The sequence below is a fragment of the Falco cherrug genome, chromosome 4 (assembly GCF_023634085.1).
Source record: "Falco cherrug isolate bFalChe1 chromosome 4, bFalChe1.pri, whole genome shotgun sequence".
Taxonomy (NCBI): domain Eukaryota; kingdom Metazoa; phylum Chordata; class Aves; order Falconiformes; family Falconidae; genus Falco; species Falco cherrug.
In genome coordinates, this window is record NC_073700.1 from 9,735,637 (window position 1) to 9,756,177 (window position 20,541).

Here is a 20,541-nt window from a genome sequence, read left to right on the forward strand (position 1 = left end):
CTATTCATTTCTGACTCAATTTTACAAAACATAACAAATACTCTATTAAAACATATATTCTAGACTTTTCTGCTCTGCAATAAATATCAAGTACATAAAAATGCCACTCAATGTAAGACAATATAAGAATTACCTTTCTAACTCTGCAATTTTCTTATCTTTGTCATTCTTCTCATTCTCTACTTCCTTCAGTATTTCTAGAAGTCTGTCAACCTCAGCCTGAGCTTTGCCACATTCTTCTCTATAGTACGATGCCTCTTTGTCAAGCTGTTTCATTCTGTCTGCAAATTCTGGATTCATCCGTGCCTCCTCTTCAGCCTCATGAGCCTTCAGAATCAATATTTTTAAAAAAATAAGGATAACAATAATCGTTAGAGCTTTAAGAGCTTTACTTCTTCAGTCTCGGAGTTCAAATTTTTCATTAAAAAGGATTATGGGTATTACTGTCCATTGAAAATATTTTCTACAGAAGCATTATAAAAAAGAATGAAAATATCTTCGTCGTCTAGAATTATAGTCAAGTGCTATCATCCTGAAGGGGCAGGGGATTTCTTAAGGTTTTTTTAACATATTTATGCAACCATATTTTAAGGGTGGTTTTAAATTTAAAAATCACCTTGTAATTCATTTAATTTAATTCACAGTAAGTTTTTTAAGAGTTTCGATATATAGGCAATTTCTTAATAAATCGCATTCTCTCTCTTTCCCCAGGTGTATATATATACACTTTGTCCATGTGTTTATATATATATATGTACACATACAGAGATACATATATATACATATTGTAATCTATAACTCCAGATGTTTCAAATGCAGTTTAATAAGAAAAATTTAAAAGAAATTCTTTTTATGCAGTACCATTTTCTGAAGACAAACTAACGAACTAAAAAGTTGCTTTCAGCAGACATTTTACCCAATAATCCTTTTTCTTTTATCATTCATACTTAACCTGAAACATCAGAAGAACAAGCCCATTGGTGAAAACGTCACAAACCTGGCAAACACATGCATGGATGGGTGGCAGTTTCACAGACAAGAAAGAACGCAATGAATACAACAACAGTGCAGAGCCCAATCTTACTCCCATCAAATCTAATGGCAAAAACCTAATTAACTTCAATGGGAGCATGATCTGGCATCAAGTGCTTTAAACTGTTGGCTGGAGTAATCACAGACAGATGGAAACAACAATGCACTGCAATGCTTAGCCTACCCCTTGCTTCCCATTATTCCTAATTGGCATCTTGAAAGAGCAGGCAAGGAAAAAACAAGTAGTTTAAGGCAGTGCACATTAAACATAGAAAATTCAGATAACAATCTTTTAACATAGAGGAATTTTACAGAAATTCAGAACATTTAGAACTGAAGGTCCTCCAACTATCTTATTACGCAGAGAAGGTGTGGACTTAGCTTATCCTTCTTAATTTCAGGGAATAGACAATGCAAGCAAGCAATGAAAGAAATGCAGATCAAAATAAAACATGCGTGTTTTGGAAATAATTATTATAAACTACAGGTACTAGGAGGTTCATATTCTTTGCAATGGTTAAAATTTTCTGTATAAATAAAGAACAAGTCTGGGTTTAATACAAATACAACAATCAGAAAATCGAAATTACTAGGAAAGAACCTTAGGGGTTGCATGTAACATATCATTTAAGCATGAGGATAGTAAGAAAAAAGATAGTAAGAAAAAAGATAGTACATTTTAAGTGTTATTTATCCTACTGTGAGATTTTTAGTCAGAACTATTTGGTTACCAAAATAAGCCAAGGGAATGACATGAGAAGCCTACTAAACCTGCTGGCTTTGCTCTTCAAATTCTGTATTTCGGATGATAACGTGTGTTCCAGCCATGAATTCTACACAGATACAGGGCTTCCCTAACACAGAGTTTTTTTCAAGGTGACATCCAAAGAGAATTTTGATTTCACAGTTTGGGTGAGATGCTAGCAACAGATTCCTTTTCATCCTCATAAATCTTCCTGCTTTAAAAATAAATCTCGATTTATTTTATACCAGGTGTTAACTGTGTCAAGAAATTTAGTTTCAACTACCTTTGTAATTTACGTAAATGCAATACTCAGATTCAGGGCCAATTATGTGAGAGAGTGTACCAATTTCCAGCTGCAAACTAATTTTCCATCAACTCTATTAAGATATTTGACAATGTTTTATGTCTCCAAAATGAACAGTAATTGTTCTTTTTCAAAGGAAATAAAAAATAGTTCTATAGGTCATGAAAGGTAAATTCAGTCTAGGAAAAAAACAAAAATCAAAAACAACCGAACCCGACTCCCGCCTTTAAGATACTAGGAAACCCATGCAAAGAGCATGTTGTTCCCTATTGCTCCTCAGATTTCTCCTCCTCTCCTAAGGTAAATCCAGAATTTCACAACCCCCCTCTAGAGATTACCACTCTTTCATATTCCTTACCATCACCTTTCTTTCCCTTCTGTTTATTTTAGTATGTAATTCTCTTATTTACCCACCTTGCATCCATAACTTCATCAACAGGCAAAACACCCACCTTCCTGCCTCTAACCAGTCTTTTCTTCACTTTAGCATACAGGAACTATAAGCTTCAGCCCAGGCTTTTTTTCTCCATGTTCTTCTACCCTAGTTTTAACCCAGGACAAGAAGCAATGCAGAAGACAAAGAAGCCTGGGTTGGGGTTTTTTTTTGGGGGGTGTTGGCTTTTCATTGTCACACTGGACCTTCTACAATGAAAATACATAATTGGGCAAGAACATGATATTGTCACCAATGCAAAGCACCAGATGTTCAACTGTCATAAAATATTCCTGTCACACAGCAGCTCAGAAATGTACTGAACAAATTATCTACTGTACAGGTTATAACTAAATCACCTGAAATAATAGATATAAATTATATTATTCAGTTCAGCCCTATAATCCTTGCTCATTCACATGCTAAGGAAGCTAATGTTGAGTTGCAAAAGTATTTTCAATTCTTCTGCTTTCTGTGGTACTCATGCCATTCCATATTTGTGGGATGTGTTTTCCCATGGTTTTCAACACAAAATGGAACATGTAAAGTATGATTAAATCCAATGCGATTAAGTATCCAACCTATACAGGGTATTGAGGTGCACCACTGTTACCCATGATGTCACATACAAATCAATATAAGCATTCAGTTCAAAGACAAGCATATTATTTTGATCTTAAAAAAAAAAATACAAAAATCCCAGTATTGCAAACCACCAGTGCTTTTACTAGCACTTCCTATAGAGTATTCTTGGACTATTGACAGGAATCAGATTTCTACTAGGGCATTGCCTTAATGAAGAAGGAAAGGAAAGTTAGTAAAGAAGGGAGAGCAAGAACATAAAACATTTTTTAAAAAGAGCTTTCTGCAGGTGGTACTCTAACTTGCAATGAGTTCCTTCAAGGGAATCCTCATGTTATAAACAAAGTTGCTGATATGACAAGAGAGCAAAGCACAATCTATCTGACATTCCCAGGGCAAAGGCACAGAATTACTGATAAGAGCCTTATTATATTTTACAGCTTTGAAAGACGTGTTTGGATTTGAACTGGGTACTTTTTTTTATTATTATTTGTTAAATACAGATCAGGGCTGATTTGTCGACAGATGGAACTTGACTTTTGAAGTCAAACAGTAGGCCTGAAAGAGATGGAAAGCAGCTCAGCTGATATTGACCCTGCTCCTGGCTGGACAGGGCAGATTTCTTTGGCTTTTTTTACAGTCTGTGGGAGACTGTCTTGGATCACTCCTAACAGAAGCTGCATGGTTATCACATGAATCAGAAAGCCCCTGCCTATTCCTGCTGTCCTCTCTTCTATTCTTATTTTTAATTTCTGTCCCACTTTTTCTCCCTAAGTTCTCTGTTTTCTTCAGAAGAATACATTTTGTGTTAATGGGGCTTTTAAGGGTAAAAGTAACTGGTTCATGCATACCTTTCAGCAGCAAAGTACTTGATCTCTTAATTTATATCTATAAATGATAATAATTATATGTGCAGATTAGGCGAGTCTCAAACTAGCACACTTGGTTTATATTTTGTTTGTCAGTCTTGTGACTGTGTTGTTATATGTTATTTTTACAATGCAATAAAAATAGCATATCACTCTACCATTAGAATTTCACTAATTTTATAGTAATTATGTATCTGTTCTGATATTTCCTTAATAAGTACTACAAATACTTTAGAAGTAAAGTAACATTGCCTTATGTAAACAACAAATTTCTTACAGAAACACCATAATAGTGTGGCATAGACATGCATCGTGAATTATTTGGTCTATTACAATTTTATGGTACAGCCATGCATACATTATTCTGCATAACAGAAATAGATGGATAGATATAGAACTTCATTTTTAAAGCTTCAGGCACAAACATACACAGAAATCAACAAAGTACTTCATAAAAAATAAATGGAACAGCAGAATTTACATGCAAAAAATTACTTCGTAAGATCCTTCAAATTTTATTACTTTCAGTAATAAAAAAAAATTGCTGTCACCTTCTTTTTTGTAGTCTTAAAATTCAGATTTTTCTAATTTAACTTCAGGGATTGCTCTAAGCAACTGAGAGTGGGTTCTGCATGTACTTTAAATTTAATCTGCCATTGGTCTGATGGAGTATTTGGAAAATTATGTCTTTTGTTATCCAGAAAAAGGTTCATCTGAACTCCAAAGTGCATCATTATATTTTCATTACAGTAGAAAAACAATTATATAACTTCTTATAATCAATTCTGCACAAGAATTTATTTGATATTTCAAAAAGTTAACCTTTCAAAACATGAAGAAATTTGTGCTCAATTCTGTTCACATCTTATTCACACAGGTGAATATATTGTTAAATCATTTGCTATAGAGTACGCAGCATTTGCACCCCTTCCATGCCATCTCCACTTTGGTACCTAAATGTCTGTAAGAATAAAACACTTCTACTCATTGCTGTACTTTGAAAACATTAGATTCAGTGATAAATGAAAGTCTTGGAGTTGATACTTGTGTGACAATACTAAAAACACACTCCACCACACAAAAAATGCTGTATTACTGCATGGGCTAAAAGAGGTCTACCCAGATTGACTGTTATTTCTCTGACATGTAAACACAAGAGCATTAAAACTTCAGTACTTTAAGATTAGATTGCCATCTGGTTTTCTTATAACATTATTCTTCACAAACAAACAAAAAAATGGCAAGGAAACATTCTAGTAAGTATCATAATGATTTGCAGTACAAAGAAAACAACGTTTTAAGTCACTGCTATTACGCCATCTCAAAGAACAACAGTGAAACCTTGCCCTTATAAAATTCAAAGAATATGTTGGCATTGGCTTCAATCAAATCACAATTTCATTTCAAGATCTTAGGTGGTTTTGGGGAAGAAGAGCATCATTACATTGTTAAAAGTAGACTGATAAATAAGTAGCAGAAGAAAGAAAATGAGCAAGAAAAGTTTATTTAACAAAATCTGTCTCATGGATATACTACAATTGCTGCCTAATGCCAAAGGGAAAGGATCTTGCATTCATTATCTCGGAACTGCCAACAGGCTGTCCTTGTGAAAAATAAGCATGTAAAGGCAGAAAAAAATGGAAGAAAAAAAGGACTTTGGAATACTGCACACAAATAACAACAAGCTATAAGTTATAACAATAAGTTACAAGGAAGTAACAAACAAGTTCCATACAGCAGAATAACTAATACTGAAAGAATGACTGGAAAGCATTTATGAAAATCAAGAGAAAAACTAACACAAATCAGACTCCTGTCTGAATAGACACGCACAGTAGGAGTGCAAATGATATGAATAGAAACGTAACTACCACAGAAGTGAGCCAAGATGATACAGAAAAAAGGGTTTCATCGGGTCTTATGTTATTATCAATTTATAACTGGATTCTAAAAAGTTAACCAACAACTTTAAAAGTAAACACAGCACATTTGGTGGACTCTCTTTTCTCATACATAAGTCATGACATACCCATTACATGGTAGGCAGCTACAAAACTTGGCAATGATAGACTCCAATGCTGGAATGCTGCTCTGCTCACATTAATGGCAAAATTCCCATTGACTTCAGTGAAGGCAATATCTTCCCTAATGCATAGTATCACATTACTCAAGCTACAAAACCAGTTAACCAGTTCTTCTATATATACTATTCCAATTACATGGTAATTCCAACTATGATTACTATGTAAACTATAGCTTGTAAGCTGCTGTTACAGTTACATCATATTTTCTGTCCTGCGATGCTCACTGCACAATAAACGTTAACAGTCTCAGCCAAACAAATGAAATCTGTTCTCTGCAGAGAGAACGTCTGTTACTGCACTTCCTCAAATTGAAAAACTAACACAGTCAAGTCAAAAGGGTAGATTCTGTGCAATTAAATCAGACATTGGCAAAAATAATAATGCCAAACAAGCCCAAGTAATACCTTTTGGCTTTTCCAAATACTGCCCTTTGCGTTCATCATTTTATATTTCAGCATTTTCTTCAATTAAATACAATGTTTCCGTACTCTTGATGTATATATGCTGAATGTATACAGTCTTTTTATGATTAAAATTGATCTGAACTAATTTATTCATATGGATTTTTGAAAATAGTACCAGTAACTTCCGAAATATTATTCACATACTCAACTCAGTCACGATATACTGAATTAATTAGAAGTTATTTAAGTTTGAAGGATCAAATAAAGTACTGCAGAAGGAGGCATTAAAGAGCAAAGCAAAGCAAAAAATAAAAAATCATCTGCATGCTTTTTCTAATGGAGAAGTTGAGGACCTAAAGGCTAGGATGTTTCTTTTCTCAGAAATACTGTATGTACCTATTTAATACATTTCATATTCTTAACACGGCCTTGAAGTCCACAAAGTTCATTTATTTGGATATAATGAATATAGCATAGTGAGCATCAGTATTCTGCAAAGCTCCACAGAGGAAGAGCACAACACAGTGAGGTAATGGATCCTCATGCTTTCATATGTTACAGCGGGCATTTCGAAAAAGAACTTACTGGATTGTACATCTGATTGAACAACTGTTCAGCTTGCTACATTGCAAAGTTGGAAGGGAGTGAAGCACAGACAGGGAAAGAAGGAAAGATCCAGGAAAACAGCATTAGCTCAACAAACCCCAGTGCATTTGCACAGAAGAACTTGTCACAAAAAAGTAGAAATTTAAGATTCTAAACATTCCTTGGTGAAAGTGTGAGGCACTGGGGAAACATAAACGTTGACTTTGGCTCCTAAAAAAAGAATAGCTGGAGTAAGAAATTTAAGGTTTGTGTTACTTTCCCTTTCTCAAGTTAAATAACCCATGAAATAAAGAAAGGTGTCCACTTTTGATGATACATTAAGTGCTGGTCTCAAGCAATGAATCACGAGAAGTGCTTTTGGCCGAGGCTGCAATTTATCACCAAAGCTTCAAAGATGGCAATAATAAAAGATTAATTAAATTGTATCATTAAATTTATTACTTTCCTTTTGTTTAACACAAGACTGAATTTTCTATGCAGAATGACTTTTGAACAGTACAGTTTGGCAAAAAGTACTTTAGCAACTGCAATATGTCAGTAAACAAGTAAATCTAAGATAATGAAAAACAACAAGAGGAAATTCTATAGCAGATAATTAGATTCTGTATATATACTTAGCTACCTATAAGGCAATTCTTGCTGGTCTTTCACTAGTAGCAATACAAAGTGAGTCAACAAAAAGTCCGTGGAATTCTGGCCAAAAAAAAAGCATTGAGCCTTCTTCTGGGTTTTATGATTTTTTTTTAGTTTTATGAATTTCAATCCATAATCTCTGACACAAAAAGTTTAATAAGCATGTCTATGGTTTTAAATGTTATTTTGTATACCAACATATAGCATAGTCACATGAATAATTACTCTTTATGAATATCCTCGTTATTGCTTTTTGAAATGTGTCTACTCTATAAAATTAAAACAGTGGGTTTAATGAAAAGTGCCTCCTCTATGGCATTTTTAGAGAGAAGTTACATGTAAGCTGTGTTCAAATTTCCCAGAGTAACAGACAGCCCCTTGGAGTCACTTCTGAAAAAGAGATATAAACTGTGCCCATTCCTTCTAGCTTCCATCGCGGTTAATGTTCATACATAAGCACCCTTACGGGACATGCCGGTTAATTTACTCTGAACTATGTTGATGTTCGCTCCTACTCTAACTCAGACATATGCAAGAATAACCCAGATTTCTGTTTCAGTTAGTTTCCTAAGGAGTGAAAACATGGTGAAGGTAGTTTTCTGGGGACCAATTACTTTTAACACAGGATATTTACAGGTTTGAACATAAAGTATTTTATTAGAGAAAATGTGAATTGAAAATTACTGTTTGGAGTCTACTATCATTAACAGTCACTGTTCTGTTCAACTAAACATGCCCACAAAGAAGGTTGTAACTACATTTTATTGTGGAAATACCTCGTCTCCTACAAATGTTGGGTGAATTTCCATTGGGGCTTTATGCTATATTTATGATATAATAAAACTATTATGTTTTCAACTTTCATTTAATAATCCTTTGTATTTATACACAGGGAACATACTCCCTTTTTATACAAAATATGTCCCAGACACTCTCGGACTTTTATAAGTGCTTATTTTTCCATGACTGTACGATGTGCTTATATGTACAGTCATAAAAGATTGACTTAGGATTTCAAGTTCTTCAAGAGGATTTTGACTATTTTTAATTTATTTTATTTTTTTGATCTGTGCTTTTAGGGGTTTTTAAACTATTTTTTAAAATTAAGAAAACAAGATATTTCAGATTGTAATGAAGTATATTTTGTAGTGAAGTGCAAAGTAAAAAAAAACACATTTTCTAACAAAAGAAAACACAACAAAGGATTTCCAGAGAAATAAGTTCTTTAGATATTTTAATTTAGACCTCAATAGCACTTATAAGCTATCAAACATTTATAGTAGTTGTGTTTCCATTAAAAGATTTTGTATATGTTTATTGAAAAAGATTCCCTTCCTTCCTCTCCACAACTATCATGTAACATAGGCACCTAATTGCACATATTCATCCTGAATTAAATAACAAGAGAAGTATAAGGTTTGCACTCTGGTGCCCTTTATACTTTTTAACACCTTCTTCACAGGTAAGGCTATTGAAACAATGCTTAAACCCAGAGCGGGATACTACTCCACCCTAGGTAAAAAGAGAGTAAGTATTATCCTAATGGTGGTAACATTCATAGAAGAAATAAATATTCTTTTCTAGAAAGTGAAGCATTAGATATCAATATAAAAGAAATAATGTTTGACATACACTTAGTCATGAACTGCAGGAGGCAAACATAATGCCTAAACCCATCAAAAATACGTCATGAGATAGGTGTTTGAACAATGAGAGCAGACATTACCAAATGACACAGAAAAAGGTAAAAGAAACAACATATGGTAGAAAAGGCTTCAACAAACTTGCAAATCATTTAAGCAAAAAACTGGTTTAATACATCAATTTAAATAAAACATGTTATAAAATGCAGGATTTGTACATTTTCTTTTAAATGCTTGCTTCCACTACTTGCTGAATAGAAATACTGAATTACTAGCTGAGATAAGCTATGTATTATTTTGCTTAACTATCATAAACATGCTCCCCAGCAAAGCCCAAAAATGCTAAAATAAAACCTAGCTAGTGTTTCCATTTTGGAAGCAGATTATTTTTAAATTAGGAAGTACAGCATTTCTTGGATGAGCCTTTAATTTTTTCCCATGCTACTAACATTTCAGTCTGCTTCTCACAGCGATATAAATCCATATATATACAAATTGCTGGTTTGATAATTTCTTTCTGCCCTTCTACTTTCCCTCCAATGTCCTGCTGCCAGCTCATCTATTTGTAGCAGTTTCTCAGAATACTCTCATATAGGTATTCAACATATTTTCTGAGGCTCATTAGTGGCTTTAGTACAAGCCTTGTAAGAAAAATTTACAGTATTTGATGCAAGCATCACCAAACAGCACAAGAGGGGTAGATTTTAGATTTACTCCAGAAGAGTAAATAAGCGCATCTTTTCAAAGTGAGGGGGTGGGATGTTGATTTTTGTTTTTCTGATTGTTTTTGTTTAAGATGGAACTTACCTTTTTCAACTGTGCTTCCAACTTACTACACTCTTCTTTCTTTTGTTCTATGGCTATTTCTAAAGACTTAAGTTTGGAGTCTCTTTTCAGCCCTGCTGATGCCAATGAAGATGCATGTTCTTTGAGATCGATTAAACTAGACTGAAAAATGACCAAGAATAAAAAGTTAATTCCTAGTCACCAGGACACTAACTTATTGCCAATTTAGTAATCACTTGGATACTGTTCCCCCTCCCCTTTCCCAAAAAGAGCTGACACAAAGATAAGCATTGATAGCAAAAGACACCATTTTGAGAATACAACCAATTGGAACCACAGGAGCTGGCATGGAGTGAAACATAGAAACATTCATAATATAGACAAGTTGACATTATATTCTGTAGGTACAATTACTTTGAGGTCTATTGCTCTTACTGACAAATGAAAACAGGAGCAACCATGGAATATTTGAGCTTACAGGAGGCTTATGTAAAGGGAAAAGTATGGATGATGACACACAACTATGCAAAAACTGAAGCAATATTTTACGTAAAACAGTGAGAACTATGAAAAATGCTTAAGAAAATAGCAGTTCAGAAGTTGACCACTGAGGTGTCAGAATTCCAGTACTTAAAATGATCGAAGGGTGATCCTAGCGCACTTTCTTCCATCATAGTGGCATAGATAGAAGAACATAGATTTTACCGAAAAGACTGACCTCTTTTTCTGTCAGTTCAGCTTGTAAAGCATTTACTTTCTCCTTCAGGTCTTTGTTTTCTTTTTTATAAGATTCTATTTCTTCAAGTCTTTCTCTGTCATCTCGCTCCCTTTGCTCCTTCAAGCGCTCTATTATTCTTTCCTAACAAAGGAAAGGATTACAAAATGGAAAAATTGGGAATCATCTTAAGAAAAAACAGAATCAGATTTCTTTACATTAAGTAGCACTCAGAAAAATCAACCTTCAGAAGCAGAAGATGACCAAGTTAATGATATTAAAGTCAATGAAAGATTTCCCCTGATTTCAAATGCATCAGTTCATGGTTCTAAATACTTGACAAGGGCAACATAATACAGAATTTCATTAAATATCTATACTGATATGAATATGTTTAGTCTTGTGATAGATATGGAAAGTTATTAATCTCAGTATTGTATTTCCTGTATTCATAGGCGATTGAAGTCTGTAATAAAGTTCAAAACAGAGAATCCATGACTGGTTTACTCAGCTTGAAGTTAGTTATGTTTTTTGAATGCTACTAGCTTCCATAGTGCTAACAAGAACTTTTCAGGGTTCCGAATCTAATTAGAAAACAAACACTTAGTAACTATCAGTAACTTACAGTTTATATGTTATATTTTCAGCAGACAAAAAAAAAAATAAAATAAGGTTGTCCAAGACAGAAAAAGTATGCTGATACCATTTATGATATCCAAAGGAAGATATTTCTCCATCTAACTAACAGTAACCCTACACACAATTAAACTCCAATTTAAACGTGTTTAAATATTCTGCTGAGTTCCAGTTACTATTATAAGGATTACTGATCACTAGTCAAGGATTGGGTGATGAATTCAAAGGGTGAAACGTAAAAAGTAGATGCAGTAGTATGGTTTTATTAAGCTTTAATTAAATTCTTCAAAATAACATTATACCAATAATTAAAGCAGGGGTCCTCAAACTATGGCCCATGGGCTGGATATGGCCCCCCAGGGTCCTCAGTCTGGCCCCTGGTATTTACAGAACACACACACACACCCCGCCGGGGGGTGAGGGGGGAACCAAGCAGCCACAGATGGGCTCCTGCCACTTCACCCGCGCGCTGACCCCCTGTTTAAAAAGTTTGAGGACCCCTGACTTAAAGGATGCAAATTAATCAGAGAGAAATATTTAGGGTGAAGTAAAATAACCGCTAGAATTGCATTTGAATTTGGAATAGGTCAACTTAAGCAGAGTGTCAGGGGAACTACCAGTATCATTTTGGAAGTGGTAGTCGGGGGGCAGTGGAAGCAATATACATTTAGGAAAGTTAAACCTATATAGGACCAAACTGCATCCTGACTGATGAAGTTGTACACTACCAGTGGCATGGCTCAGGTACAACCATCAGCATACTCACAGATCCCATTCAAGCCCTTTTGTGCTTACGCTTGAAATCTCCAAGAAGGAGTTGGAGTGGGATTTTTACTTACAATATTATTTCGTAGAACTGGACAAGACTGATGGAAACCTAGTACTATTAGAAAGAGAAAAATCTCATGCTAATACCCTGTGTCCATGATTCCTTATACTGCCATATATATACACAAACACATACATTGGAGATATATAGAGAGACAGATATACACACACATATATATACACAAAGTTTACATTTGCCCACATCAATATACTCTCAGCTGTGGTTATTGTATTTCAACAAACATTACAAAGCAAGCAACATTTCAACAGGTGTACATTCCATTCTGGTTTGTAATAAACTTAGTGAAAATAAACTTAATGAAAGGAAAAAAATAATTAATTATCAAAGTTAGCTGAAGTAGCAACAGTACTTTTAAAAGCTTATATTGTTCAGACAATCCTGGTTATTTACTCATTTTTTCCATACACTAGGTATGATGCTTCGTCAAGCCTTAGAGGTTCTTCTGAAGATTGCTTCTGTGCTGTTTAAAGCTCAAGCCATATTTTTCAAAAAACCAACTGTCAACATTTATATGCATAAAAAAGAGCCTAAACTCAAAGCTGTGGTTTTCATCTCAGCAGTGTCCAACTTTGGAGACATTCAAAACCCTGCTGACAAGACCCCGAGCAAACTGTTGTACCTGACCCTGTTTTCAGCAGCTGGGTTGGAGTAAATAATCTCTAGAGGTCTTTTCCAGTCTCACTGGTTCTGTGGAATAGGCAGAGACACTGTCTAGATACTGTACCCCAAACACTGGTTGTTTCTTTTCTGCTCAGTTTCTCTCCCCACCTTTTCACAATTCGACCCTTTATAGCACTGACCACATCAGCAACTCTGCTGACAATTGTCCACTGCCTCTGCTAGTTGTCTGCTCCTCCTTTCATACTGCATAAGCAAAGGAACTGTGTTCTACTTTCATTTTGCATCCAGCATTCCCATGACATCAAAGACTCCCTTTTATAATCTAGCTAACTGAACACACATATTACCAAATTAGCGTCACTGTAAGAATCTTCACAGAAAACAGAGCTCACTACTCATATAAAACATAGATCTCTACTTATTTCATTCCAAAAGAAATACACATTGATGACATACCGTGTTCCACTGCATACCATAAAAAAGATAAAGGTAAACTTAAAGGTACCAGGCTATCTGTAATTAAATCTGTTTCCAAGACAGTATCAGGTGCTTGAGCACTGAGACCCCTGGAACTGCAGATGTACACGACTGCTGGCTTCATTCAGCACAATGGCAAAATCTCCTTTTGACTCACACCTGGCAGGATTTCAGGTCATTACACAAATGGCAAACCAGCAGATATACTATTTGAAAAAAATAAATTTAAAAATAATAATTTAAAAAAATAAATTAAAAAAAAATTACTATTAGCTGGCTTTTGCTATAAAGATTATGTAAGAAAAAGGTGATACTTTTAAAAAAGGAAAAAAGGAAAACCTGGGAAACTATAGGCCAGTCAGTCTCACCTCTGTGCCTGGCCTTCTACGACAGGGTCACAGGGTTGGCTGATAAGGGAAGAGCAACTGACGTTATCTACCTGGACTTCTGCAAAGCATTTGACGCTGTCCTCCACACAACAATCTTGTCTGTAAATTGGAGAGACATGGATTTGACGGGTGGACCACTCAGTGGATAAGGAATTGGCTGGATAGACACACTCAAAGAGTTGCAGTCAACAGCTCAATGTCCAAGTGGAGACAAGTGATGAGTAGCGTTCCTCAGGGGTCAGTATTAGGACCAGTGCTGTTCAACATCTTTGTAGGCAATGTGGACAGTGGGATTGAGTGCACCCTCGGCAAATTTGCTGATGACACCAAGCTGTGTGGTGCGGTTGACATGCTGGAGGGAAGGGATGCAGTCCAGAGGGACCTTGACAGGCTTGAGAGGTGGGCCTGTACAAACATCACAAAGTTCAACATGGCCAAGTACAAGGTCCCGCACCTGGGTCAGGTAATTCCCAGGCACTAATACAGACTGGGAGGAAAATGGATTGAGACACCACCACCACCCCTGGAGGAGAAAGACCTGGGAGTGTTGGCTGACAAGAAGCTCAACCTGACCCAGCAATGTGTGCTTGCAGCCCAGAGAGCCAACCGTATCCTGGGCCGCATCATAAGCAGCATGACCAGCAGGTCGAGGGAGGTGATCCTCCCTCTCTGCTCTGCTCTGGTGAGACCCCACCTGGAGTGCTGCATTCAGCTCTGGGGTCCCCAACATAAGGAGGACACAGAGCTATTGGATTGAGTCCAGATGATGGCCACAAAGATGATCAGAGGGCAGGAGAACCTCTCCTATGAAAACAGGCAGAGAGAATTCGGGTCATTCAGCCTGGAGAAGGGAAGGCTCCAGTCAGATCTTACAGCAGCCTCCCAATACCTCAAGGGGCCTGCCAGAAAGCTGGAGAGGGACCTTTCACAACGGCATGTAGTGATAGGACAAGGGGTAATGGCTTTCAACTGGAAGAGGGTCGATTCAGATTAGCTGTAAGCACAAAATCCTTCACTGTAAGTGCAGTGAGACACTGGCCCAGGCTGCCCAGAGCAGCTGTGGATGCCCCATCCCTGGCAGTGCTCAAGGCCAGGCTGGATGGGGCTTGGAGCAACCTGGTCTAGTGAAAGGTGTCACTGCCCATGGCAGGGGGTTGGAACTAGATGATCTCTAAGGTCCCTTCCAACCCAACCCATTCTATGATTCTATGGGATACTAAATAACTTCAAGATGTTTCCTAGTTAAAAATAATATTAATTTCTTAATTCCTTGAATATTAACATTAAAATGCCAACCTCTGCTAAGTGGAATAGTTTAATAAACATTCAGAATCCACCTAGTTATATTCTGACTTAGTCTTATACCAATTCCTTCTTGAAGATTTATTTACCTAAATGATCTTTTTCTTCTATATCAAATTAAACATAACACTATTTCATCTTACTAATGAACAGTATAATTTTTTCTCAATCACAAAGGAAGACTAATTTATCTGTCAGCTGCATAAGGCTAAATGCCAAAAACCTGTTAAAAGGCCCTAATATAACATGTTTTACTTGATTAACAGCTAACTTGCAGAAGTCCCAACAATGTGTTCTTGTTTCAGTCTTATTTGCATTTGTGAGCTTTCCTTATGCACTAATCTAGGACCTCACAGGTCTAATCTATTTGCACTTTATCACAGAAGCAGGAACTGATTTGCCACAGCATATAGCTCTATTATCAGACATACTCAGTTGCTTATCTTCTGTATGCTGCTACAGTAGGACCAGCTTTATAAATATCAGCTTCATGAAAGCAACCTCTTGAGCTGCTTTGGCCCAGCCCAAGAGCCAAGATATTTTTTTGAAAAGTTTGTTGTTAAAGCGTCAAGGAAGCCGATAGCACTTTTGCTTATTCTGATTTTCAATTATTTTTTTTTAATAGGAGTAAACATACTTTTTGTTTCTTGCAATGTAACCTTTATTGTTATTAAGAATTTTCAGTGCTTAGGAGAGACTCCAGACTCAGGGTTAAAGAACTGAATAAATACCTCTTCCTGTTAATTCATTTAAAAGTGACTAAAGTTGTGCTGATTCGTTTCTTATTCCCGACAAGAGAACAAAGTGTATCAGCAATATCGCCAGAAATATACAAGGATTAAAAGAAGTCCATTTCAGGAAATTTTGATGCTGTTTTATGATGTCTACAGTAATTACCTAAACACTAAGTATCAAAGAAAATCAGAGACAGATACTTGGAAAAAATCTGTTTTCATGAAGAATAAGGAGCCATATTTTCTAATTCAGAGCCAAAATCTCCATCTGAGTATTTTCATGAACAATGCAGGAAAACCATAAATGCTCCAACATCTGAATTTTGGACTTTTAAAATAGCTGCACAATTCATTCATATCATATGATCATGTTTTAATATTTTTTTCTTCTCATAGAAAACAAGAAGAGCAATTGAATTCAATTTTAGTGAATTGTGGTTAACGAAACTGGTATAAATTTAATTTCTATTTTAAAAGACCTTCCCATGATGCTCTGGGAGTATTTTCTTCATTATTTTTTAAATTAAAATTCTAAAACATATTGAATTGACAAAGAATTAAGGTAAAGCCAAAACCTGTGTCTAATCTCAGCATATAAAGCAAAATTATATAGCTGCAAAGTAGGTCTGATAAAATTTCCAGGAAAAACAAACAAACCCAAACAATGCATTCCCATGGAAACCAGGTACTCCTGAATGAAAGCAGCATCCTTTCTTGACAGCATTACAAATTTAAATTGAGAAAAGTATTTATATTGGTGCACTTTTTAATAAGAAACTATCACTAAACTAAGGATTCTTCGTTTGTCCCATTTGTACAAATTTACCCCATATTTCCACCAGTATTTGCAGTGGAAAAAGTTAATAACTATTGATAAAGTCTGTAGGTCTTAAGAATGCTACTGCAGACAGGAGTAGGGATAAGAAAGGTTACTCACTGAGAGCAGCTTCGATGAATTGGAAAACTGGACAACGATAGGAATGAGGCACATATGTAAATATAAACTGGCAAGGTATTTAGCTGCCAGAAGACAAAAGAAAGCTAGAAGTAATAATTCATTTGGAACTTCTAGAAGATGCCTACTGGCTTCTTTCAATGTGTAGTACATCTCAGACTGAGAATCCTACCCTTGAAAGCATGACCTTCAAGAAACTTACAACAGGAAAGAAATTCTGCATGATTTCTCTGCACAATAAACAATCAAAATGATACAGAGAGATGCTTTTACCTTGGAAACTTCCTCCTCATTGTGTCTAATGCTCTAAGATCAGGTACCTTGTTTCTTAAAAGCTCGTATTAATTCTACTCTGCAGTGTTGATTTTCTCCTTTTTTTTAATCTAATATACTAATCATTCCTCAACTGTAAAAAGATTTCACAGTAACACACAGTTACTAGTCACACATTAAAAGTTAGAAAGCTCATTTGTAGGAAAAAAGGCTATTATTTAATAATCATGTGTATCTTTTCCTTAGATTAACAAAGTAGCATTTCTGAAGTAATATAGAATGATAAGCATAACACTAACATATGGAGTACTTCCCTTTATAGACTACCACCTAACCTAATCTCTCCATAAGTGATTGAAACAGTCACCAGAAACCACAGCACAACTCAGCTTCACATCACTTCTCCAAAGCACTGGCTTACAAAAGATACCATTGCCTTCATCAGCTGCAAAAGGACAGAAATCTCTGTGCCAGAGGAAAATATCTCATGGCATTCATTGTGCATGTGTCTTGGAGTAGCCTGCACACACTGCAGGAAAGATGCCATTCGCAGCTGACTGTATGTAAGCAAAGTGACTACTTTGTACCAAATTCAGCCTTAGGGACCCCATGTAAGTTCTAATCAATTCCACTTGGAAAAACTACTAATCTTTTAACAAGTGTCTGTTCATATATATCCATGCAATTCCAAATGGGGGAGACATGAATTGCAAAACTACATTTGAGAGAAGGATCTAAGTTTATCTAATTTTTCCAAAACATTAAAACTAGCATCATTTATTGGACTTTGAACCTTCATTACAGCAATCAAATAAAGCTCAAAACAAAATTCCCATACCATCAGGGTCCCTAGTGTTGTCACATTTCAAGTTATCATGCATACAAAGAAATTCTATAGTACAGTTTTTAAACTCTGGGACATATCTTCACTATGATATTAAAAAAAAAATATCTTTAGTTTTGTAAAATTTCACAATTTGTATGCCTGACAAGAACAGAATATTTTATTTTCAGATACATACAAAACTTTTCCAAAATTATCAAAACTTTAACATTTATTTATTAGTCTACATTTATTTCAACAGATTTTAAAATAGTACTGGTACAAAATTACTTGAAAACAACTAATTACCACTTATTAATTTGAGTTAGGTTTTAACCCAGTACTTCTTAATCTTTGTATTTCTGGGAGTGAGAACTGTCCAATACCTCCACACTAGCTGCTTCTACTATGAACCCTGGCAAACCGTCATTAAATATTTTCCATAGAGAAATATTACAATTGAAGACACATTGCAACTTAGCAAATTACCCCAACTAAGAAGTATTGCATAAGTGTATTTTCTCTGAAGTGCTGCAGATATAGCCAAGGCAGAAAATGGAATACAAGATTTCTTTGGCTTTTGACAACCTGCTTCATGCTCAATTCCACAGGGGAACTGGCAAGTTTGCAGTGTGGCACTCACTCTGTGTTCTACAGTAGCATGATGGTTAAAGGACTGTTTCAAACTCTCAGCTGCTACTATGAGCAATTTAGGAAAGTGACAACACAGACTAATCCAGAAAAAGATAGTTTACAAGGAGGAAACACAGATTAAAGAGTAATTTGTGTCACTTTTTAATAATATGCTGTGAGACTGGTGAGCACTGTGTTCAGATTAGCAATGAAAGGTTAAAGGCATGTAACTTTACTGGTTTTCTCTGTTGTTGAGCAAGCAAATGTTAGTAAGGTGATTAAACATACAAAGAAATCAAAAATCCAACATTAGCCTTTTAGGTGTTAGTGCTGACACCACAGTGGCATTTTAAAGTCATATACAGTCATAAATACCTTCACAGGATTACACACTGCAGAATGGCACTTAATACTTTAATTAGTTGTGCTCACCTGTGCACATTTAAGTAAGATATATTAAGATCTGTGAGCTGCAAAAAGTTGATACTTGTACTAACTTTTTTGGCCTATAAATTAGCTGGGATTACCTTGTATTCAAAGTTAACTGGAAGAAAAGCCGTGACCTCACTGAAACTGATAGGAATGGTACTAATTTAAACAGTCCAGATTTATCCCTTCTGCTAGGTGCTTTCAAATTAAAGGCATATTGGTTTTAAAGAAAAGAAATAATCCTCTATTTTGTTATGAAATACAGTTTCTCTTATAAATTAAGTGAAGGAAACCAATGGTGCTAAGAGCAGGCCAAGGTAACAGCTGGTACCGCCACTTGCTGTTGGCTCTTTAGTTAGGCTTTACTTAATAGCATAAAAGAAAAGGGTAATCAAGATCATAAAGCCATAAAACCACCCAAAACTCTACCTTCTTTAAGTCAGGTGTCCATGCCTTTCAGTTCCTTTAGAGAACAATGACTCATGCCATTGACTAAGGGAAAACCTTCTCATGTCCTGGGCCACTTACTCCACCCCCGTTTAAGAGGACATCCTTCTTTACGTTAGAGTCCTGCTTCAGTTCATCAGCCCAGAATCCTTGCTCATCCTACCAGAACAGAGCCACCTGCTTTCCTGACAAGGCCCATAGACTTTGTTACAGGTGTTAGACCAGCCAAAAAAGACATTTTCTGGACACACTTCACCCACAAGAGCAGCACATAATGCTGTGCCATGAGAAAACATTACCTTTTCTGATAGAGCTTCTTCTAAGGTTGCTAGTGCTGTGTCTGTGTTACTAGAATCCGTCTGCAATGACTTCACCCTGTCTTTTAGATTCGTTAGCTGTTTGTCTTTGTCCCTAAGTTGCTCCTGTAGGTTTTCAATCTGAAAATAAAAGCAGATGATAATATTAATCAACCTAGTCTTAACATTCAAAGAGGGACTTGGGTGCTAGGACCAATATAACATAAACATATCACATACATGATACATATGCCTTAGTATACTGCCATTTCTAGATGGTAGAATATAAACAGTTTTTTACTTCTGTCCTTTCTATTTTGTTTTCCTTTGCTAAAATATATCATTTTCTAATAAACTATAGGAAAAAGCTCAGCGCAGGCAAGTGTTTTATTATTTAAATAGTTTCTGATATTAATCGCTTTAGTTTAAGGTACTGCATTATCTCAGTAATTCAAGGTATGTGTGGAATTACCCCTTTAGATTATTCTAGTTGCAATAAGAAGGACAAAGAAAGGGAGAGGCAAAATGAGTTCAGTGAGCCTTAAACTGAGGAAGAAGAAAGATGATAACCTACCTATATAAAAACCTCTTCTTTCACGATGCCCTGTTGTAAAGGAATCTCAGCTCAACAGAGATCAGGATGTTTAGATTTCAAAAAGCCAAACCCAGAAACAGACCAAAAAACAAACACAAAAACAACCAAACCACCCAAAGGCCACCATTTCCTTTCATGTTCTTCATCTCCATGAAGATATGTCGCTCTATTTTGGATGTTACAACTGCTTTAAACAGGTCTGGTTCTTCCTTTAGCAAGAATTTAAAGATACTGTTATGATACTC

At 35.7% G+C, this 20,541-nt stretch overlaps 1 protein-coding gene across 4 annotated transcripts in view; it reads right to left on the minus strand.

Moving 5' to 3' along the window:
- ERC2 (ELKS/RAB6-interacting/CAST family member 2) overlaps nt 1-20,541 on the minus strand; it is a 521,548-nt gene that overhangs the window by 296,408 nt on the left and 204,599 nt on the right. For all 4 annotated transcript variants that reach the window (XM_055710069.1, XM_027805155.2, XM_027805144.2 and 1 more), the window contains 4 exons: nt 19,705-19,842; nt 10,840-10,980; nt 10,143-10,283; nt 134-327 (listed from right to left, as the gene is read on the minus strand). In XM_055710069.1, coding sequence (XP_055566044.1) covers nt 134-327; nt 10,143-10,283; nt 10,840-10,980; nt 19,705-19,842 — 614 coding nt within the window. The remainder of the gene's footprint in view (nt 1-133; nt 328-10,142; nt 10,284-10,839; nt 10,981-19,704; nt 19,843-20,541) is intronic.